This window comes from Natator depressus, chromosome 8 (genome assembly GCF_965152275.1).
Source record: "Natator depressus isolate rNatDep1 chromosome 8, rNatDep2.hap1, whole genome shotgun sequence".
Classification (NCBI taxonomy): domain Eukaryota; kingdom Metazoa; phylum Chordata; order Testudines; family Cheloniidae; genus Natator; species Natator depressus.
This window is the reverse complement of record NC_134241.1, coordinates 29464391-29488591: the sequence shown is the minus strand read 5'-3', so window position 1 is coordinate 29488591 and position 24201 is coordinate 29464391. Positions and strand designations below refer to the sequence as shown.

Here is a 24201-nt window from a genome sequence, read left to right as displayed (position 1 = left end):
GTCTACCTGAAGATGCAAATTAGATCAATTTCATTCTGCCAAGCTCTACTCTTAAAATAGAATTTAACCAGGATGTACAAGTTACCACACACCTTTTTTTTGGGGGGGGGGGGGGTGCAAAGTGTTACATGATCTGGTAAGAACCTCCATTTTCCATCTCATTTGAAAGATTGTGCTTGCTAGCAGCACTGTTCCCCATTATTCCATGGTGAGTCAGCACTGGCTCAGGATGAAGAGTGACCTCTCAGAACCATCAGCACCTAATGTTCTTCTGACAGAACCTAATTGTTCCTTGGATATCTCCCATCTAATGCTGACCTGTACGCATGTTGCCTAGCTAGTGAGGTCAGGCAAGGTAGAAGTACAAACTAGTAATGTGAATCACTTACGTTTTTCACATTTCTAATAATATAAAAATGAATTGCCATTTTCAGCTTGTACCCACAGTTCCATAACATGCATTTATGAATAAAGAAATTGTAAAGCCCAAGTTTCTACTTCATATTTTGCAATTACGCCTTTTAATATTATATAGTAAATGTTGACTGTGCTTTGTGGCAAGTTTGGAATCTACATGCTCTACTTGCATGACCTCATTATCATGATAGGGCCCACTAAGCATCATCTGTTCGGCCTAGAACCCCACGGAAAGGACTTCTTAAAAATTAAATAAAATCAAGAGCTTATTGCGGAATTAAACTGAAAATACAGCGGCATGTGATACCACCCTTGACCATCTATTTTCATCACAGGCCATCTGCTCCTCATTTGTGGTGAGTGGTGAAGAACTCAATGCTGCTTCTGAGTGTTACTGGCCAACTCTGTGAGACAGCCCTCTGGCATCCTAATTTCTCTTTCTTTCCCCCCCACTCTGTCCTCCTCTAGGTTATTTATTTTTCACATTTGCAGGAGGTGTGGGCTTTAATCCCTAGTGATTGCAATTTGGGGTGTGTACATGTTGGGGAAGCAGGGGGAGGAGAGTTGGTATCTTTTACATATCATTGCTTTTGTTCTCTATGTGACATTTTCCTGTGTACTTTAAAGAATTATTAATACAGGGCCAAGTTTTCACCCAGGCTAACCTCATCTTGCAATTCTGTTCAATTGATTGCTCCTGTGGAAATAGATATGCACCTCTTAAGCATGTGAAACCCCAATTTGTATCTGCAAAGTGGTAGTTGGCACACAACTCCGGACTTTGTTCATAGAAATTAGTGCACAGGCAAACTTTTGTGAGTTTGTAATGCAAAAGGCTTCACTGAAAAGTTGACCTCCGAATGTCTAGAAAACGTCTGTTGCAAGTCTGGGTAGCACATGCACACTAAAACACCAGTGTGCTGATATCCGCAGCAATTTGCATTTCACTGTTCATTCCCCTGCAATCCAGTGCATGTGCGTACCATACTATTTAGGACTAACTGGGAGGGAAATCTTATACATAGACTTAAATCACAGAATAATTGAGATAATTAAGTGAGATAATGGATCCACAAAATAGGTATGGTATCAGTAAAGTTTAATGGCAATGACTACATACTCATTGTTTTATTTGCTCTTCAGTTCCACTAAACTGTTTCCTGTAAAACAGCCAAAATAGTGAAAATGCATTGGGGGAAGTGGGATTTTTGTTTACTCATTGCAGGCACTGATCATTTGGAGGATATTCTCTGAAGCAAAGAGCTATAGGCTTCATAAGCTCCCTCTTCATTCTCCTGCAGTCCTTTAAGACACACATGCTTCACCTTCTTGCTGCACTGCATTTTATCTCCATACTAATACTTTCACGTTTTTGTTTCTCTCTTCCATGTGGTTGCAGCAGTAATCAATGCTGATTAACTCCATGTCATCTCAGGGAGTTGTTTTCTTAAGTACCTATCACCATGTTTTCTTTTAAAGAAAGGAGTGTGTTGGGTTGCCTTGGCCCCTTTGGGGTCGGTGAGGTGCTTTTGTATTTCAACTCTCTACCTTTTCCAACAAGAGCGATTGGTGACCGTGCCAACATAGTCAAAACTCAGGATTTTATGAAGTTCTTGGAAAAAAAATCTTTTTTTTTTCTTTTCTTTTTTTCTTTTTGTAAAATAGAGGCTTAGTAGGCTTCAATGCCAGTGTCAGATTTGGATATAAGAATTTTTGATAACATAAGTTGAGTATTTTGAGTTTAGCTTAGTGGGATTCACTTTTATTATTAACCTGTGAGATCACAAGGCCTGTTCTTGAGGATTATGGGAACCTTTTAAAATATCTACTTAGGAACTTTTTTATGAAAAAATATTTCAGAAACACATGTAAGTTTTATATTCCTCAGTCAATCTTGTGTGTTTTATTTTACTGTTAATCTCATCCATAGTGTTTTATATAGGATGCCTCTCTGTATATGGCATTAAAAATAGACCCTAGTATTCTAAGGTAGTGAAAAAAGTGTTTTGTTTCATCTCTTGGGACCTCTCCTTTTATTTCTTGAGTGGCATCAAAAGAGGCAAAAAACCTTATGCTTTTTATGTAGCATTTTCTTTTTTCAAAGTATATCACAAATAGATACTAATCCTTGCAACACCTATGTGAGGTAGATAATAAGGCATTATTATTCCCAAATTACGAATGGGAAAACTGATACAGAAGTTATTTATAAGGCCTTGTCTAAAAAAGTGACACAGTGAGTTAATGACATAGCCAGGTCTAGAACTTAAGAGTTCCTTGCTTTTACCCCCATGCTTTACAAACAGATCTACTTATCCATGAGAGAACATGGTCTAGTGGTCTGACATTGCAGACCAAATTCTATCTTAAGTAACTATATTGGGAGTTGTGGACATATGCATAAAAAGTACGGTCTTCGATCTCAGCTTGAAAGCATCCTTTATCTACTTCAGAGAAGAATAATAGAGCAACCTCTTTGAGGTGGAAATTTGCCATCCTTTTGTAATAACTGCTTTGTACATGGAGGGAAATGATATTTTTTTACTTTATCCTTAGTGAGAAATATTACAATATACATCAGAAATCTTCTGTTAATTCGGTTGGCCCTGAAGATGCAGGTGGTGATTTGCAATGTGTCTATCTTAAGAAAGGACAAAGTGAGCTTAGCTCCCACAGAACTAAATTTACCATCTTACTGTGACATACTTCGTAATTGGGTTTTCTTTTTTTGGTCGAAATTTGGTTAGTCAGGAAGATGAATTTGTTTCCTAAAAAAGCCATTTGCTGAATTTTAGTGGCTTTCAAAAGAAAATTTGTTTCAAATATAGTTTTATATTTTTGTACAAAAAAAGTTATAACATTTAATGTTATTCCTGCGTTACAATCTTATATTTAATGTTTATATTACTCTGTTTGTTTTTAGACGCTTGGAACAGAATTCCATCAAAACAATTCCCACTGGAGCTTTTTCCCAGTACAAGAAACTTAAGAGAATGTAAGTTTAAAAATAAGACTACGTGTAAGAGTGATACTTGTAGCTTGTACTATTTTGAACTTTATCTTCTTTATTTTTCAAATAAAAGACCAAATTCTGTGTTGAAACTACTGAGGATTGTATAGATAAACTCTTTTTCAAAGTATAAAGCAGCATGGAATTGGCCCAGGATGCTTAACAGTGCGTGAAATCCTTAATAACATGCAGATTCATTTCTCTATTGTGTAGCATATGAAGTAATTAATTGTTGTCCCCTTTATTTCTTTCCAAACATTGAATTCCTTTCCTCAGAGAAGATGTTGAGTTATAATTATTTTCTCTTCTGCATTCAGAAATCTATTTGTAGGGTGAGCAGATGTCCCGTTTTTAAAGGGACAGTCCTGTTTTTAAGCCCTTCTGCAGTTGTCCCGACTTTTTCTTAAAAATGGGCAAATTATCCCATATTTTCTGTCTTCCCCCATCAGTACTGGTGGGTCCTGCTGCTGGCTGGATCCCTGCTCGCCAGCCTCCCGCCCACCAGCAGTGAGTGGGGGGTCCAGTGGCCGACGATGGGGGTGGGTGTGCAAGGCTGGTGGTGGGGCAAAGCTGCAGTGCATGGAGCTGGCTGATCCTCCTGCTGGTCTGTCAGCGCAGCCCTTTGCTGCGTGCCGGCTCTTGGCCAGCATGGCCCCACCCTCCGTCCTGTTTCCAGCCGGCACTGGCTGCAAGCTGTAGTCACTGGTGAGTGCAGGCAGGTGCCAGGCAGGAGCCAGTTATGTGCCGCCAATGCTGCCCACCCATCAGCCATTTACATGCTCCCCCTATCACTGTCCTCTCCCTGCTTTGCCCCTTCACCCCGTCCCCCCAGCGCCGCTGCTCCTCCCTATCTCCCCCAGCAGCGCGTGTCCTATTCCCAGCATTGCGCAGAGAACCGGCCCCTGGTCAGAATGCTCAGCTCAGCAGCAGCCTGGCCAGCAGGCTTTTCCTTCCCTCACTATCTCTGGCTAGGCCAGCGCCCCAGGAAAGCCCAAGACCCTCTGGCCCAGGGACTGACTACGAGGAGCTGAGCCCTGTGTGTGCCATAGCCACACACAGCGCTGGCACGGGGAAGCTTCTCCACCCGTCAGCTAAGCTCTGGAGTGGTGGGGGAGTGGCGGAAGTGATTTCCAGCCTGTTCGTGCCCCGACCCTGCAGGGTCCACAGCAGTCCCCCAGACAAGAGCTTAGCACCCTCTTCACCTTGACCCCCACTGCCCTGGGTCCTGCCCCCAGAGAGCGTGGGGCTGCTCCATCTCCTAGGCACCCTCCCCTGCTGAGCCACCTCTCTATCCAGGTTTGCTGAAGCCCCTTCAGTAAGATTCCCTGGGCCCTGGTGCACAATGCATCTTTAGGGCTTAATCTCTTCCTGCCCGCACTGTAGCCGGGGGAGAGGAGGCAGCTGGGTTATGTCGGTGACCAGCAGCAGCAGCCATGTCTTCTAGCTGCCTTTCGACACTGTGCGGGCAGGAAGAGACAAGCTACTTCCCGTCACAGGGAGGAGAGGTTAGTGGGGGAAGAAATGAGTCCTGCAAAGACATGGGCCAGGTCATCCCGCCCCCAAACTCCCCTGTGGCTGGAAGCAGCTCCTGTCCCTTCCCTCCCACACAGTGCCGAAAGACTGCTGATGGCCACATTCTGGTGTGAACTGTGGCAGAAATCTGGAGGGGTTCATGTGACCCTGCATGCCCCCTCCCCACACGTTGCCTCAGGAAGATGCGGTGCCAGGTAATAGGAGAGGCGGGACCGTCCCAGTGGCCCAGCCAGGAATGGAGGGTGGAGAGCGCCAGGCAAGGAGGGTCAGTTCTCCCCTGTGTGAGAGAGGTGAACGGGAGTGTGGGTATGTCACCTCTCCCAGTGTGTGTGTGGAGTGTGTGTATGACCCCTCCCTGTGTGAACCCTAAAGCCTTAAAGATAAGGTAAATAAAAAGAAGTCCTGCCTACTTGGATTCTTTTTAATAGGGGCTCAGTCAATTTGATGTTAATTTGAATGTTTGTACTGCATAGTTCTGGTCGATTGCCGCTGAACTCGCTTGAATACAAGTAATTTTACCAAGTGTCTTATATTCAGCATAGGGAAATATGGTCACCCTGTCTGTTTGCATCACTTTAATTTAGTTGCCATTGGTTGGGCAGGAGAGATGGTTCTTACAAGAGGGGTTTGAACTTTTGTAACAATATATTGTATGCCCTTGTTTTCTTAAGTATCCAAATTAGGTTGGTTTTCAAAACAAATGTTCTAGGCTGTATAAATCTAAAAGAACCCTAATCTATTATGTTCAATATAGCTGCCCTAGATTAGTAGGGCAATACTACTAATCTTTTTCAATAGTAAAAGAACAGAATTTGGAGGTATATATATATTTCTCCCCAGACATGAAGTTGAGGCTCATATGAGAGATGTTGGACGGACACAGCAATGGAAATTGTTGTCTGCTTCTGGAAGTAGTACTAAACCCAAAATCATGGTAAAACAAGCTTCTGCTAAACTTGCCATCCCATCAATGTGCCTCAACATTCCTCTGCACCAGACACCTCTGGGGATGAGGACTAATTCAGTGTCCCTGGCCCCTTGCTGAGGCTGCTCATGAAGGCACCGTGGGTAGTGGGGGATTTTATGTGAACGACTGCTCGATATGAGTAAGATTGATCCTGTCAAATTGTTTCACATAAGAACTGAAATACCAAATAGTTAATGCTCTTTGACATGATCCCATGTTGAACAGTGGCTATTGGGTTAAGTTACTGTGCCACCAATCCAGGGTCATCAAGTTCCCAGAGTTGAGGAATTGTAAATAACCTGTAACTCTTTCATTATTTGTTACTATTTTAATTTTTTTCTGAGGTATTAGTAATATTAGAACTTGATGATCCTTTATTGTTGTTTATGTTTTCATGATTGGTGCCTTCCAGCTGTCAAGATATAGAAAATGATGCTTTTTTCCCTAACTATTCAGGACAATGCGCAGTGATGCTTATTATGAAAAGGATAACAGTAAAGGTTTTGTGTGCAAGAATTCCATTAGCAAGTTACATTAATAGGCTTTTGAAGCACTGTTGGCATAGGCTTTGAGATTATTCTTGAAAATACTGTTAAGTAGTATCATTAAAAATAGGTCTTTGCAATTTACAAATGTATATAAATGTACATATGGGAAAGACAGCCTTTATTGCAGTTCTGATTCTACACAGCTTTATTACTATTCCTGCCATGACGGTGAGACAGTAAACTATTATGCCACATGTGAATTTAACATTATTTATCCACTTTTAGCAAGGAAATCCCCAAGTGCTTCACACACTTTATTGACACTGAAGAGATGGCTTCTATGGAGATCAAGAGATGTCCTTGTCAGTGTGTGGTAGGATAAATGTGACATTTCTCTGCTGTAACGTTGCTTCTGTCTCTTTAGTGAGGTTCAGAATTGTTGTGGGACAGTGAGGATCTGTAATCTGGACCAGTGCTCACCAGGGTTTGTGAAATCTAGTGGAGATCTATTTGTTCCGTTACTGTTGGTGGTTATTGCCATCTCCATTTGGGACTGCAAGATGCTAGTATTACTAATACAAGCATGAACTGTGGTCAAGAAACTCGCTCTTAATACTAAAAGGCTCACCAGTCATGTCTCTAATCTTAATATTTTGGGAGATAGTGTTGAGCAGATTACAATTAGACAGCTCTGGAATCATCAGAAGTCTTCAGATTTTCTTAGCTCCTTTCTCTCTGCTGTTAGATCTAGTTATGGAATGACATGGAGACTGTGCTGGCTTCATTGGCTGATGACCTTCTAATGTGGAGAAAAGTGCATTTGTTCATGCTGATTCTCTAGAAATGGCAGGAGCCTTTGATATCAGAGGGATTAATAATATGTCTGAGGATCCTAAGAGTATACCAAGGAGAACAAAATTCCTCCATTCTTTCTCTGAAAGCAATCAGAGGGTGATATTATGCTAGTGCTGTGGAGTACCAGAAGGTTCTATCCTACTTCTTCTGCTGTTCAGTGTACATGTGAGGATGTTAGGGGAAAAGGACTATTTCAGTATTTTGACGGTACTTAGCTCAGTTTCCTAAAAGATGGTGAAGTTTTTGTTTCCCAGTGTGTGGCTAAGATTAGACCTTGAGTTAGAGCTGGTTAGCTGAGGCTCAATCTAAATAAGACAGGTGGGATGAGGGCAACATCCTGAGGGGAGGGAAAAAGTTATAGCTGTTCCGTGGATTGAGAAGTTATGCTTGCCTTTAGTTAAAACTCACTATTTAGAGCGGATCCTTAACTGCCTCTGGATGTTCAGGTAGCAGCAGTAGCCAAGAGAACTTATGCCATCTTCTCTTGGTTGCAACCTTTCATCTGTCATGGACCTCAGTACAGTTATTCATGCCTCCACACATGGTTAACTACTGCAGCTCAATTTATCTAGCTCAGAAGGAAGATTTCACCCTTCTAGTAGTAAAATATATGGTTGCATAGTCTAGGGATTTGAAAATTTATAGAAACATCACTAAGTCATCTCCTACTATTTTACCTGTGCTTCTCAGGTGCATTTTGGGCACAAGACTGAGGACTCCAGCCCCCAGAAAGGTGTGGTTATAACAATATAACTGCACTTCTTTCTGATATTTAACATTAACACTTTTCATCTTAACAATAAACAGGTCACAAAGTTTCACACCCATCCAACTAATGTTGCAATATGACTGTTTCTCAAATTATTTTATGAATTGTGGGTTTGTTTGTTTTTCATTTTTCAACCAGCTCTAAACATTATTCAGTAGTTTGTCTCAAAAGCTCTTACAGAGGGCAGTAAAGAAACTTAAATCATCTTCATATGCTCTACAAGAAGCACAAGATATGCCTTCTACCCTGCTGCAGAGATAGAAGCGATTTGCACTCCTATACAGCAGCTGCATGCAGTCACCCTCAAGAGCAGTGGTGGACAATCCATGTGGCCCGGCAGGGTAATCCACTGGCTGGCCGCGAGACAGTGTTTACATTAACCATCCGCAGGCATGACCACCCGCAGCTCCCGGTGGCTGCGGTTTGCTGTTCCTGGCCAATGGGAACTGTGGGAAGCGGCTGCCAGCACATCCCTGCAGCCTGCACCGCTTCCCGCAGCCCCCATTGGCCGGGAACGGTGAACCGTGGCCACTGGGGGCTGCGGGCGGCCGTGCCTGCGGACGGTCAATATCAACACCGTCTTGCGGCCCGCCAGCAGATTACCATGATGGGCCGCATCCGGCCCACAGGCTGAAGGTTGCCCACCACTGCTCAAGAGTGTGTTTATGAGCCTTGTCAAAAAGTAAATCATTTATGTGTTGTCATGGGCATAAGGAGATGAGACTTTGAGATGGTTAATGAATTCTCTGCCTAGATGGAATCCTGATCAGTCTATTAAATTCCCAGCTAAAGAGCTGCAGTTCCACTCAGTGATTCTAGTGATATCCAAAACCATGGAAGTTTGTGCTCTGTGACCTAAACTGACTTAGTAATGAAAGGTTAGGAAAGCGTGTACCCGCTCTTTCTTGATGTAAATCAAGCACTAGAGTGGAGTGAACTTACCACAAAACAGCAGGCCATAGAAAGGAAACAAAAAGAAGAGCAAAATCTTAATTGAATCCTGTGCCTCAATCAAGGCAGGAGGAGATTAAGCCGTGCTATCTAAGTAACAGCACTGGAGCCTTGGCTCTAATGGAAAGGAAATAATGTGTCTAATTATCTTCTAATGCTGATCATACCACATCCGCAAGAGGTGGGTGAATGTCATCTCCCAGCATGCTATTTATGCAGGTTCAGGCACCATTAGTTATACCCAGATTAACATCCTAAATTGGAGAGGGGGAGGTGGGACAAAATCTTTTGTTTCAATCAAAATATGATATATACAGAAACAGGCTGCACTGAGATGTTTGATTCCAAAATAGGGTTCCCCTTTCAGATGTTAGGGTTCTGATCTATCACATTGCTCTGCTCCATTGTAATGGGTTCAAAAATATTCCTGGATAGATGCCATAGTACAAACTTTGTGCCAAGAAATTTGGCTATTTCTACGAAGGCTGCTATTTGCATCTTACTGTCTAGACACAAAGGGCAGACAACGTTAACTGATTTCCTAAACAGGTTTCAGAGGGGAATGAAAGAGGTTCTTCTTTAGCAGACTTGACTGTGGTGAGCATAGCCTAAGAAAAACCACAAAAATGAAACTCCAGTGGACAAAAGTGAAGCAAAAAGCTGTAGTGGGAAACATTATTAGATCAATCACTTTAAGAGCTTTGTGAGAAAACCTTATTCCTTGTAGATTCCTAAAGAGATGTTAGGATACTGTACTGAAATGAAGTTTATTGAATAAGCCCATCCACTGTTCTGAACATGTCTTCTAGCAGAAATGGAGTAACAATGGAAATGTAGTATGTGAAATACTACCCGTGTCGGATTGTACTAGCCTGAACAATCATGGAACAGAGTCAGTGTTGATATAAGCAGTTACCATTCCAAAGGAAGACAATGGAACAGTTTATATGCTGAACATTCGGCATGTTCTAAGTACCTTGGAGAAGATGATTTGACATCATAGCCATGTTCGGGCACGCAGCACATGTTTATATCCCACCTGTAGAAAAGGATGGACTGGGTCTTTAACAGGAATCTAATAGAATTTGGTCCCATTTACAAACAAACTAATTGTTCTACAGCCTTCATTTGTTTGTTTTTTTCAAACTAGCATTTTCAAAACTTCTGTTGAAACAGTGAAAGCATGTTGTGACTAGATGCCCCAGCGCAGCTGTAATGGGAGTGTGAAGGGGACCTTACTGAAACCTAACGCCTTGGCCTGATTCTGTAGTGATTTATGGTCCCTTTACACCATGCTGGTGGCAGAATTAGGGTCATTATCTAGGTTTAAATGCCCAGCTGAGTTCCCCTTGGATGAGAGGTGCAGTTGAATGTGCTCTGCTCATCCGCAAGGGACAAGAGTGTTCATTGAGAGCCTTACACCGGTGGCACAATTTATTTCTGCCCAGCACCAGTTCTGAGTGGCACTAAGGCTGGTCTTTAAAATCAGAGAAATGGCTGATCTATTCCCCTATACAAGCATACACTACTGCCAAACAGAAATCTGGCACAGGAAAGACTCTTATCTGTTAACCCAGTGCTACATTTCTTAGGATGGTTATCTACTCTAACCGATGATTAACCGTAAACAGGGCTAACACGTTTTGTTTTGTTTATGAAGCTAAAATTCTTGTCCAGGCTGTCACTATCTTTCATCTTGATTACCGCAACATCATCTTCTCTGGCCTTGACAAATACAGTCTTGTCCTGCTCATATCCATTCAGCATGCTACTGTAGAGCTCATTTTTCTAGCCCATTGCTTTGACCATGTCTCCCCTCTCTTTGTATTCCTCCACTGTGCCCCCTTCTCTACTGCATTACACATAAACTACTTGTCTTCACTTTCATAGCCTTTCATACCCTATTGCCATCCTATCTATCGTCTCAGTCTGGAAAAATTGACTCTTGCCTCTGATTAGCTAATGATACCAGCCTCGGTTGCCCACTTGTTAAATTTTCAAACAAGCCTTGCTGTGCTTTTTTCCATGCTGCTCCTTCTGCTTGGGAGATGCTCTCTGTAAATAACTTCAAAGCCACCTCGTTGTTCAGTTCCTCCTTAAAACTCTCCTTTGCCATGATGCCTGCTAAAAGCTTGACAACACTTAAGAGTACTGTTGAGCTGATAACATGGCCTATCATGCTGACCAATCTTGTCACATTATTTTCTTGAATTCCCCCATCTGTCTGTGTCCATCTGTTCTCCCTTATCTTAAACTGCAGTTGTAAGCTCTTTGGATCAGGAACCATCTTTGTGTTCTGTGTTTGTACAATGCCAATCACAATGGGTTCATGGTGATCAGGACTCCCAAATGCTCGGATAATACAAATAAATAACAATAATAATGAAATAAGTAATAAAGTGCTTATTACACTGAAAAAATCTAACTTTTTTCAACAAATTCCTATTTACAAATAACCTGTCATTTCCCCCCCTGTATCTTTACAGAGACATCAGCAAGAATCAAATATCTGACATTGCTCCTGATGCATTCCATGGCTTGAAATCTCTCACCTCGTTGTAAGTAGAGCTGAATGAGTTGTTTGGGGGAAAATCTGAATGTAAAAAAAATAGAGTAAGTGGTGGCTGGTGATGCTTTGTTTCTGTGCACAATCATCAACTAGTGTGAAGAACCTAATCTTTCGTAAATGAGAAATTGATTGCGCAGACTTGAAGAGGGAACAGTTTACAGTTTGAATGAGTGTATTCTTTCTGTAACTGTGTTGTATGTGGTTATGTAGGTTTATCGCCCACCTTGTCTTGGTGTCCAAAAGTCAAAGTCACTTTTCTGTGGTGCTTGTATAAAGATCTTGGGGGAAAAACCTTTTCTACACCAGCGCCCTCTTCCATTTTCTCAGCAGCATTCAGATTCTGTTTTCCTTTTTTCAAATTACAAAATGAAGGACCTCAGCCAATCAAGAAAATGTTCTTATTTCTGACCTGTAAGTACTACTTTTATCAACAAGGTACATGGACTAAAATATTACTTCCTACAGAAACCAAAGGTGGAAAACAGAATCTCGATAACTAATATTTTCTTTTTTGAAAACCGAAACTGTTCATGGTCTCCAATTGAGTTTGAATATTTCTGTATTTTAGCCAGCACACACCACTAGTTCTATTTAAGTTCTGTTTTAAAACACCGAAGCTTGTAATAACAAAGACGGGACAATACAAGGTCATTTGCTGCAAAGGAAAATGAACCAAAGGCAAAGTGTTGGGAAGAAGTCCTGGTCGGAAGAGGAGTCTAAAGCTTTGGAATAGCATTACCTGAGTTAATATGAAATATGGTTTAAGCCAATTTAGATTAATTTGTATTAGAGACCACTAGCCTAGCCATTATGGAGTTGGCTTAAACACAGTTTATGCACTTTACAAATGCAGATATCACTGCATTTTCTGGGTGCTGAACAGCATTAGTAAATAACCTGTGCAACTTTTTGATCAATGCAAATATAGAAAGACTTATCAGCGTTCAACTATATACTGTACTAAGCCCTTGAAGCAGAATACTAAAAGATGGGCTTTATCCTGTGTCCTAAATACACCTGGTAGAATGCCAAAGATATATACTGTTACCAGTATTTATTGAATAACTTATGGATTTTAGGTATCAGAGGGATAGCCGTGTTAGTCTGGATCTGTAAAAGTGGCAAAGAGTCCTGTGGCACCTTATAGACTCACAGACGTATTGGAGCATAAGCTTTCCTGGGCGAATATTTTCACCCACGAAAGCTTATGCTCCAATACGTCTGTGAGTCTATAAGGTGCCACAGGACTCTTTGCCACTTTTATGGATTTTAGTATTCTGTTGCCAGTCAGCCTGCTATAGATCTGGTCAAATCCCACACAAGTGTTAGCAAATGATTCATTGAAAAAAAGGGATGTTCACTGAATAATGTAATTTGGCACAGTACTAGACTAGCACTGCTCAACAGGCTTGTGCTCTAGGCAAACAGATAGAATCGACTTTCAGAGTCAAGGCACCTCCATTGCTAATGCCCTGCCAAGCTGAAAGGCATTCAAGTTTAGGTAGAATTGACACAAGCCCACAAGTTGGCCTCAGCGGCTGGGATGGCACACTGGGGTACAGGAGGGAAGCCAGAACCAAAACCATGCTCGAATGCATCAATAACACTTTGACTTCCCCCAGAACCAGTAAGGGGACTACGAATTCTTTGGCTTGTCATCCAAAACTCTGTTTAAACCAAATGAGCCTCAACTGGTTTAAAACTGTTCCAGACCAGTTCAGGTAAAGTATAGATGAGGCCTAAAGCTGTAGTAGTACATAAAGGAGATAGGGATAGTTTTGGCCAGAAGCAGCAAAAGGAGGATAAAAGGAGGGAAGTTGCCTATAGCAGGGTCTTTCGTCATCCAGTGTTGGACACAGCCTCTGCCTCAGTTTGCCTCAATCTGTAGCCAAACCAACCACTACCGCTGGTGCTCTAATTGCTGTCCCCTTGCAGGAACTGAATTATTTACACACAGGTAGTTAAATTCAAAACTAGAAATTCCTGGGCTCCTCCTGGAGACTCACTAGTCTATTATACACCTCATGGGCACTCAACTCTCTCTTAAGGTTTTGCTCCTGCTATTCTTCGCAGGTCACTGCAGTCAGGCCTTTCCATCCGGTTGGTAGGGAGTGCTGGTTTCCTACCTATGGGTCTCTTCTGGCTCCCTTGCAGATACCTCCCTGCTGATAGAAAAGGGGTACTTGTGGCACCTTAGAGACTAACAAATTTATTTGAGCATAAGCTTTTGTGAGCTATAGCTCACTTCATCGGATGCATGTAGTGGAAAATACAGTGGGGAGATTTTATATACAGAGAGAACATGATACAATGGGTGTTACCATACACACAGTAAGAAGAGTGATCAGGTAAGGTGAGCTATTACCAGCAGGAGAGAGAGGGTGGGGGAGAGAAACCTTTTGTAGTGATAATGAAGGTTGGCCATTTCCAGCAGTTGACAAGAATGTCTGAGGAACAATGCGGGGAGGGAGGTGGTAAACATGGGGAAATAGTTTTACTTTATGTAATGACAATCCATTCCCAGTCTTTATTCAAGCCTAAGTTAATTGTATCCAGTTTGCAAATTAATTCCAATTCAGCAGTCTCTGGTTGGAATCTGTTTTTGAAGGTTTTTTGTTGAAGAATTGCCACTTTTAGGTCTGTAATCGAGTGACCAAAGAGACTGAAGTGTTCTCCGACTGGTTTTTGAATGTTATAATTCTTGACGTATGATTTGTATCCATTTATTCTTTTACGTAGAGACTGTCCAGTTTGACCAATGTACATGGCAGAGGGGCATTGCTGGCACATGATGGCATATATCACATTGGTAGATGTGCAGGTGAACAAGCCTCTGATAGTGTGGCTGATGTGATTAGGCCCTACGATGGTGTCCCCGAATAGATATGTGGACATAGTTGGCAATGGGCTTTGTTGCAAGGATAGGTTCCTGGGTTAGAAACAAACTCCAAGGAGAGACTGCTGAATTGGAATGAATTTGCAAACTGGATTGCAAACCCATTGTTCTCTTTGTATATAAAATCTCCCCACTGTATTTTCCACTGCATGCATCCAATGAAGTGAGCTGTAGCTCACGAAAGCTTATGCTCAAATAAATTTGTTAGTGTCTAAGGTGCCACAAGTACTCCTTTTCTTTTTGCGGATACAGACTAACACGGCTCCTACTCTGAAATCTGCTCCCTGCTGATATACCTTCTCCTTATCCTTGTTTCTGTGCATCAGGTTCTAGCTCTCTCTGAGCTGGGAAGCTCACCAGGCCCACTCCAGAATCTGGGCATTTTTAGAAAGATTTCCCTCAGGTCTTTCCTTGAACTTGGTCTTCCTCCATGATGGAGCTGGCTCCCTCTTATAGGAAGTCCTAACCCTAGGCTATTAATATCTGATGCATGGTCACCTGAGCCAGACACCAGCCCAGGCCCATCAACTGGGAGGCCGATAACTAGGCATAAATGGGGCTGAAGTCAACTCCCCTTAAAGGGCCAGTCCCCATCCTATGGCACTACCAAATGGAGCAGAACAAGAGGGAACATGTTAGGGGCTTATTCCTTTACCCGCTTACTTCCCTGGTCCTTCTTGCGTGAACAGAGAGCAACAATTCCCGAAGTCCAAAGGTGCAAACAATTCGATATTTACTGGGGTGAACTTCCAGCAAGCATGATTGCAGTTTCCTTCCTCAGTGTCCCCCTTCCCAGCTCTGATACCACAGAGTCTTACCTATGTCCCTGTTCCCATTCCCCCTTAGCAAAACATGATTCCAATTTCCCCACCCCCATTCCCTGTTCCCATTCCCCCCTTACTTCCTGATTGACTGCAAACTATATAGTAAAACTTGAGTTCTGCTTAGCTATACCTTAACCAATCATTTTACTGAAATTTAACTCACCAATCCTAACATATTGTAACATGATTAGCCAACCAATTATATCCCACCACCTTAATTAGTTTACACCCAGCAAAATTAATTATACCGCAGACAGAAACAATCACAGAACCAGACAGAGACCATGCAAATAAACAATAGCAAAGTGGGAACTATAATGACAAAACAATACAGAAGTGAAGATTTTACAACTACATCTATAAAGACATAAGGGTTTCCTAGCTGTGTCTATTGATAAGTGAGTTCTTACCGAACAGAAAACTATCAAACTAAATTTCCATTTACATCTTCTGGGCTCTTCCTTTTCTCTGGAGGTCATAGATCAGATCACCTTTCTAACAGCCCCAGATTGCCTTATTTCAATGTGACTAGTTTGGAATGTGAGGATGTGACCAGTCGCTTCCTAGCTTATGGCTGCCTCTGCTATTTAGCCAAAGATCTTAGCCTAAGAACAGGACCTCAGACTGTCACTGTAAGAGAAGGCCTGTAAACAGGCAGACTGTGATTTTGATTCTTTCCTTTATACCTCTATAACTAGGTAAGTGATAAGAATACACCTAAATTCTTAAAGTATAGACCTTTGCAGACAGGCCTGAATATCTATTACACCTGAATTCTTAAAGTATAGGCCTTTGCAGACAGGCCTGAATATCCGTATCCTAACAGAACAATATAGAATTCCCTCACTTTTTTTTAAGTGGTCCATTATTTTTGGAGCCCTGTGGCCCAGTGACATTATTCAGCTCCATTTTCTGATTGTCTACAGTGCATTGTCTTAGCTGAAAGAAAAGGAGTACTTGTGGCACCTTAGAGACTAACCAATTTATTTGAGCATAAGCTTTCCTGAGCTATGAAGTGAGCTGTAGCTCATGAAAGCTTATGCTCAAATAAATTGGTTAGTCTCTAAGGTGCCACAAGTACTCCTTTTCTTTTTGCGAATACAGACTAACAGGGCTGTTACTCTGAAACCTGTCTTAGCTGAGTAATTTTTCTTATCTTTATATTGAATGTGATTAGGTTGTTGTCTGATAAGAATATTTGATTGAGATTAAATCTGCATATGGTAAGGTGGTCTTGTAGCTTTCAGAGTTAAAACCATGATAAAGGAAGGAGACAAACTAATGCAGAAATGAAAGTAGGCAACTTTGTGCCCATTTAAAAAAAACACCGCTGTTTGAATTCTTTTCCTTTTCTTCCACAGCCCCCATTGTCTGCTCCTTCTTAGCTGACTGCACTTCTGGTGCTCTCTCTACTTCCAGGAGAGTGAAAGTGCCTATCTGCAAGGCTGTCGAGAATGTTTTTCTAACAACTGACCAGTGGATGCCCCTTATATAGTAGCTTACCCAATCCAAACTCTCCTGTAATTAGTTGAGTGGTACAAGGCCTCAGTGATGAGGCAGGGTACTCTTCCCACCACAGTTAGAGTAGAATAGAAGAAAACAGGTGTGCAGTAGTTTTCTAAACATAGTGATGCTAATTACAGCAGCAGATGCACACGCTATTCAAAATCCAATCTCTTAAACGTGACTAGTGGCCCATGCACTACAGGGTCACCAGACTTTTTTTCTTAAAAAAATAAAAAATCCTTTTCAAACAAGAAATCTCCTAGTGCTCAGACTAAAACTGATTATAACATCCCAGCTCCTTAGAACAGCACTTCCTGCCTTGGCAGTGAATTCTTTAGCACAAACCAAGAGGGAGAAGAGCTTATCCAGTATAAGGCCCCAAGCTCCTTCCATTGCCAGCATGTCCTGTAAAAAGGAAATTAAGTAGCTGGTTTCTCCTAACCCATGTGTTCAGCAGAAGTTTGCTCTCCAGCCATGTCTGGAATCGGTCTTCGCGGTAAGGATGTTTTTCTTCTTGAAAGAAAATCTAGGGAATACATGGAAAAGGGGAGCTCTGACCCCTGCCTCAACTCCCTTTAGAGTTAGTTATTGGAGCCCAGAATCAGAGAGAATAAATCTAGTTTAAGAGCATTGACTTTACCCTGAAGCGCCTCCATTCTTCCCCATGACACTTTGTTCTGCCACATAAAATTGCTCTCAGCCTATGGTCTGTCGGTCACTGATTGTCCATGCTTCTGGTAGTTTACGGAGTTGCTTTTGTTACAGTGGTGAATCCTCCTGTCAGTCTTCAAGCTATGAAGCTTTCTACTACAATAGTTGTAGTAGAGTTCAGAGTTCCCTTGGAGTTTCCAGAAACTTATTTGGTCACCAGCTGCACTTTAAAAAAAAAAAAAAAGGCTCACCAAAAACAAACACATTCCTGCAGGCTCATGTTAGAAGGCTTCTTGTTCTCTTGCCTCCATAATACTATCCTAATATTACTTTTTGTGTGTGAGAGAGAGGCCAGATAATGTTGTTGTAGGGAAGACTTGGAAGCATAATTGATTGATTGGAAGGGGCTCCACTGTCTCAATGTTAAGCAAACATTTGAAAACCTCTAGGTTAGTAATATATTAGATTTATAACCTGTATAACTAGAGTATTATTTTCCCTTTATTAGATAACTGTTAATAAAATACAAGTTTCATATACAAGGCTGGAAATTGTGGATAAGTTGAGAACACTTTCCTGTTTCTACTCTGTTTCAGCTGTCACATGGACTTTCTGAAGTAAATTATTTTTTGGTTCATCCAGTGAAACATCTGGCTTGATTATCAGAGAGGGGATTGGATGAGGGATTAGTGTCTGCTTATTGTACATAGTACCAAAGGTACAGGAGGATTCTGGGAGCCAGTAGACTTTCTGCACATTTAATTCGGCTGTTCCAGAGTTCTGAAGACCTTATCCAGACAGTCTGGAGACATTTTGTGTGATGCAGCAAAGCAGCCTAAGCCCTTCACTTGTGAAGGAGTAGATTTCAGAACTGTGTAAAATGAGAAATCCTTCCCAATCTGAATTAGGCTCACAAGTGATTGATCAGTTTAGATCAGCTGGCATCCAGACTAGTTTTAGTGTTTGGCATGTCATTCATATTTTACATCATCACATGTTGTATGATGATCTATCTCATGTCATTCTGGGCTAAAACGCTATCTATTTAAATAAATGTTGAATCTATTTTAGAGTAACAAATTGCAGCCAGTATTTTTACCTTGATTTGTTTGGCCTAATTGTTATGCAGAAATATGAAATGCCGTACAAAAAAAAAGTGTACATTTTCCTAAAATATCAGAAATTTAATGCTGCTATTACCCACAATCCTTGCTGCTGTTTTGAGAGCTCTTATTCCTGTTGAACCTATGCCATTGTCCTCATAATTTTGGAAACATAATTCTTCATAAGAAGAATCATTTTTCACAGTCTGAAAGGTAGTTAAAAGGCTTTTGAGGGCTGAAAAAGCCATTGCCCAGAGTCATGATTTGACACTTCACTAAGAATGTTATAACCAAGCCAAAATAAAGGAACTATTAGCTGGAAAACATATGGTACAGACTAAAGGATTCAACAGTGGGCTTTTATACCCAGCAAGTTCTGGGTCAACTTTCAGGAGAAAAGCTTTATGTTCTGGGACTCTGACTCAACTGAGCAAGTTGCAACTAAGGCTTGTGGGAATGCATGCAGAAGTGTCAGAGAATAGAGAGAAATACGCACCCATTTTTTCAGGTACTTGAAAAGCAGACAACTAAACCTTGATGCTTATGGAAGGCCTATAATATATTATGCTGATCATGTAATCCCAAATTCCTTAATCTTGTGATTGTTAAAGGGGTTCATAATGTCTAGAGATTGTAGTAAAGCCATTAGTGTCCTCCGGGTCCAAGATCCTGCCAGTGCAGGATTGTTTCATGTTTAATATTTTCTAGTGTTCAGTATATTCTAATGGTAGGTATGAAGTGGTGCTTCCACCACTTACATCAGATGATTAGTCCAGAAGCTGAGACACCATACTGTGGGGAGAATTTTCATTATGTCTGTCTAATTATTTTATCTAATCTATCAATATTTAATCAGAGTGTCAGCAACTGTGGTATTTTGGCACCAGTTTATTTGAGTCAAATTAACCTCTAAAATAGCGTGTTCTGCTAAACTTTTCGTCAAGTTTAATGGCATCTCTTGGCAGACACCTTTAATATAAGAGCATAAAAGTGTGTGACCAAACAATATGAAACAGACAAGCATGGTACATTTGAAGGCATTTCTGATCTCTTTAATTAGGGTTTTTGTTTGGTTGTTGTGTTTCTTGCTATGAAGATCTAACAAGACAAGCTACTTTATTTGGAATAGTGAAGAAACAACAAGGTTCACTTTCTGTAATGCATCGTTTGTTAAATATAATAAAGGGAAAAAAATATGTAAAAAAATACTCCTTTTTTCAGTTCTCTGAATCCAAGTAATTAGTTAGATCAGTTAAATAAATTGGCCTGTTTCTAGGAGCACTTTTAATTTCCATGAACAGCTGAATATAACTGTGGGACTTTTATTTTATTGTTTTAGTAAAAAATCTCTTCATCAGTTTAACAAGGTGATTCTCCCAGGCTTCTGCTCTAATGTTTGCATTGCAGCGGGCAGTTTGGGTTTTTCACGCACTGTTCTTATCAATGTTTGGAAGGTTGACGACAGTCTGGAAATTGCTGCTAGCTAAAATCCACCCAATCTGCCCGATGCTTTGCAGAATGTGGGTCGCAGCCACACTGAAAGCATTTAGCTGTGAACTGGCAGGCTGATGGCTCTACATGCTATTAAGAATAGAGCCCTCAGATGCATCAACTGTACGTATGCCAGACAACTCGCTAACATTAGAAGCAACCTGCAGTATTGTGAAAAGTTTGCTTGACTCAGATAGATAGTAAATGATTCTTCAGTATTAATTATTCTGGCATTAGAAGAAACAGGCTTGTCAGAAGTACCAGGGATGAGCAGAATACAACTTATGCACTGGACACTCTTGTACATAGGATTGTGTGTTTGTTTTCATGGCTCTCATCTACATCCAGATTGGTATCTGTCTTGAACAGAGACCACCGCTGTGGGTATGTATAGTTGGAAGAGAGGGAAGGGAGCAGCAGGGAAGAGAGGAAGCAGTCTTGCGGTCCCTTTTAACTCTTTCACTCATTTTTAAATTTCAAATCAAGAGCATGAAGATCAGAGTACTACAGATGTAGTTCAGCCAGAAATCTTCTTGCTCCTCCTCCTACCGCAAGGGGAGATGGTATCTGTAAATCTCTTCCTTGACCTGGCACTAAACAACAAGTATATAAATCCCTACAAAGCCATCCTTTTATTCTTCCAAATAGCCTGTGAAGCAAGTGAAGCATTAATGAGACTCAGAGGGAAAAAAATAAAGGTAGAAGTCTCTTTGTTGATTCACTAATTGTCAGATAGAGCCACTTCCTTTGTTTACTTTGTTTTATTGTGTATTTTACTGGGTATGACTGTAATTTTAATGCAAAATATCTTGGGTGTGATTTTCAGGTGTTGAGGGATGCAATAATGTATACATTTATGTACCAAATTTGCACACGTACCTTGAAAACTGCATGCATTAAAAGTAGAAACGATCAATGTTCAAGCTAGGGAAGCAAATACACATGCATTTTACAGCTTTTATTTCTGTAGCTAAACCTCCAAAAATAGGCCCCTTGTTGCTAAAGACATCTTTGAGAGTATGTGGAATCATTGAAATGATCAGCTGGGTCTTCCTGGGTACTTTCTGGTGTGTTTTTCTGACTTAAATTCTGGTATTCCAGAAACACTGCTGTGTGTGTGCATTTGTACAGGAGAGGCAGGAAGATGAAAGGTTGGGGATATGGTAATGGGGTGTGAGATTGGCCAGTATGGAGATGCATCTCCCATAAGTAACTGCTAGCAGCAGTACTTTCAGGCGTGCCATTGACAGTGTATCAAAGGCAAAATATCTTTGGAGTGTGGACCTGACAACAGCCAGGCAGATGTGGGCATTTGAACACTTGCCTGTCTCAAACATAATCAAAGCAGCTTCTGCATAAATGTTCCTAGGCTCTCAATTAGAAACAATAAATGGAAATGTGGGATGTAGGAAAATAAGATGCAATGTCATGTGCTTCCCCTGCGTTTCTCCGCTGCTGCATAGGAAGGTTTGACTTCCACTGTGACATGGTGGGCAGACAATGACATTAGTTAATTTGGCTCAGTGTAGCATTGAACATTTAATATGAATTACAAATGGGTGCCTGAGCTATCATACTGACTTTTGTTTAGTCAGTTATTTGTTCAAATGTTAATGTGCCACACACGTGCAGGCCCCATTACACTTGGAAACGTTTGTTTTCTTTTTATGGCTTCTACAAATCTAAAGTTTTGTTTTATTATAAAAGTTTTTTAAACAGTTTTTAAAAATAGACAACATCTAATAGTTTCAAAGATTTCAAATTGAAGTGAGCATTGAATTTCACAACCTTGCTTCTTTTAAATAAACACCAGTGACAAATTACTTTAGACACATTATTCCAAGGTTCCTTTGGGTAGCAACCCAAGTAACAGATGTGTCAGGGGTTGAGGTTGAGGTGTAATATAGCCTCAAAGATGAGGGTAATTAGCAGGAAGGGCAATGCTATCACGATGGCCATTGATCTGTGGTGGTGATTTTCACTGCTTTCCACAGCTGTATGTTTGGCTTGGGTTGAGGCAAACCCTTTGGAACTTTTCTGATATTACTGCAGTATTAGTGCACCTGGCACTTTGCAGTGAACCAGTTTATACAAAGTAACTCCCATCTATGCGCCCAAATTGCTTCTCAGTTTCATAAATTAATCATTTTTGTTGTTGTGAAATATTCATATATCCTTATTTTCCCCTCTTGGGCTCCATTGCACTTACTGGGTCAGGCTGAGATTGCAACTGGTGGGGGCAGAATACCTCCTGAAATGCTGCTTGTGTGACATTCTATACACAGTTCAGCTGTCATAAGACGTTCAGACCTTGTCCAGACAGGGTCCTTTAAAATGTACACATCCCTGGTTCGTATGTCCAGATTGTTAGGAATTAACAGTGCAACATCACCATGCTGAATTCTAGACTTTTTGCATCGTGAACAGAGGGTCTCGATGGTTAAAACATTTCATACAGGGAGAAAGGAAAAAAGACAGGCTGAAAAATAGTGAAATACAGTTTTTGGAGAATGTCCAGTTTCTGCATTAAAAATGCTTTTCAGCACCAGACAAAGTCTGAATCATAACAACTCATTGAATACCATGTGCCCTCCTGAAAAGAAAATGAGATCAGTAGTTAAATTAAATGGCTACAGATCGTGGTCATGGTGCATGAGATCAATAAAAATGATAATTCACAGAGGGATGAGAGGATAGTAGGCTGGACTGTTACTTACTATTCTTTTGTTTCCCCGTATCTTTCAGAGTGCTCTATGGAAATAAGATCACTGAGATTCCCAAAGGCCTTTTCGATGGGCTTGTCTCTCTGCAGTTGCTGTGAGTATGAGCTCTTCTTTTACTGTTATTCAGCCTAACCAGATTTTTAGTTTTTTCAGCTTCTAGTTTTAACTTCAGAAAATCCCTTGTTGGCCCATCACCTTATGCACTGAAAATTCATTGAGACACTTCACTGACTAGGATAGCAATGGGGTGAAGAGGAGAAAAAGAAAAAAGGTGAGTGTGATTTTTACAGCTCAGTAACTGTAGCAGGCAGCTGATACAGTAGATTAAGTTTGCGGGAGGAAGAGGAAGAACACATTAAATCTAAGAGGGGAAGTATCTTGTTGGTGAATTATGAAGAAACTCAAGATCTGAAAGTCACCACCAAATGCCAGTAAGATGATGCCAGTTGATCATTTTTATACTACTTTTCATATTTTCCATTCATCCATGACACATATGGGTGAATGTGTAGATCCTCACTGACAATCATGTTGCAGATAGCCTGTGCTTGTAAGGAAAATAGTAATATTTAAGGATATTGCAATTATCTGCAGTGTCTAGTTCCATATCTTTATTATTTTTATTACATTGATTGTGGCTCCATTTGAATACAAATGGTCTTAGTCCTGTGCCATTAGTATATTTACATAGTCAAGTAGATTAAGAGATGCAGATTTGGTTTGCACTAAAACAATGTCGTGATCTGAGGAAAAATCTACTCTGGACTATAAATATATTCATTTTTCATTAACCCACTGGGGAAAAATAGAGATGGGACAAAATTAAAATCCCAAGCCTTTTTCACTTTGTGGGAACAAAATTTAGCACCTTGAACCTGTTTTGGGAGAGAGAAATCGGCCACCATTTCAGCCAGCCAGTAGAGGGGGCAAAAGTTAAATTGATTTAAACTGTATTCCCGGAGCTTGGATTAGAATCCCTGAAGATGTGCTTAGACAAAGAAATAGATGAAGTTGATCCATATAGGTTAGCATCCCATAAAACATGTATAGAGAATGCAATAGAAAATAGGGAAATCAAGGTGGAATACAACAATATTTCTAGGTGGAATACAACAAAATTAGTCAAAAACATCTTATTTATAAGTCTCTCAGTCTGTCTCAACATACACTGAGTTGGAAATCCAAATAATAACTATTATTATTTATAATACTGTATTACTCAGAGGCCACAAGCTGTGTCATCACTCCATTACTAGAGGCTGTACAAAGACAGAGAGAGATTTGGATTATAAACTTTTTGGTACAGAAAAAAAAGCTAAAATGAGTTAAAATATTTGTAATTTTGTTATAAGTGATAATTCACACTCTCCTCTCACTTCATGTGTAATTTAGTCAATAGGTTTTTCAGTTGCAAATCTGGATCACTTTTCTCTGGAAAGAGACAAGAT

General features: G+C 40.8%; 1 protein-coding gene across 1 annotated transcript in view; it reads left to right on the top strand.

Annotated features, from left to right (window-relative positions):
- SLIT3 (slit guidance ligand 3) overlaps nt 1–24201 on the top strand; it is a 790143-nt gene that overhangs the window by 547255 nt on the left and 218687 nt on the right. Inside the window, exons 10-12 of the mRNA XM_074960679.1 lie at nt 3341–3412; nt 11477–11548; nt 22776–22847. Of these exons, the coding sequence (XP_074816780.1) occupies nt 3341–3412; nt 11477–11548; nt 22776–22847 (216 nt within the window). The remainder of the gene's footprint in view (nt 1–3340; nt 3413–11476; nt 11549–22775; nt 22848–24201) is intronic.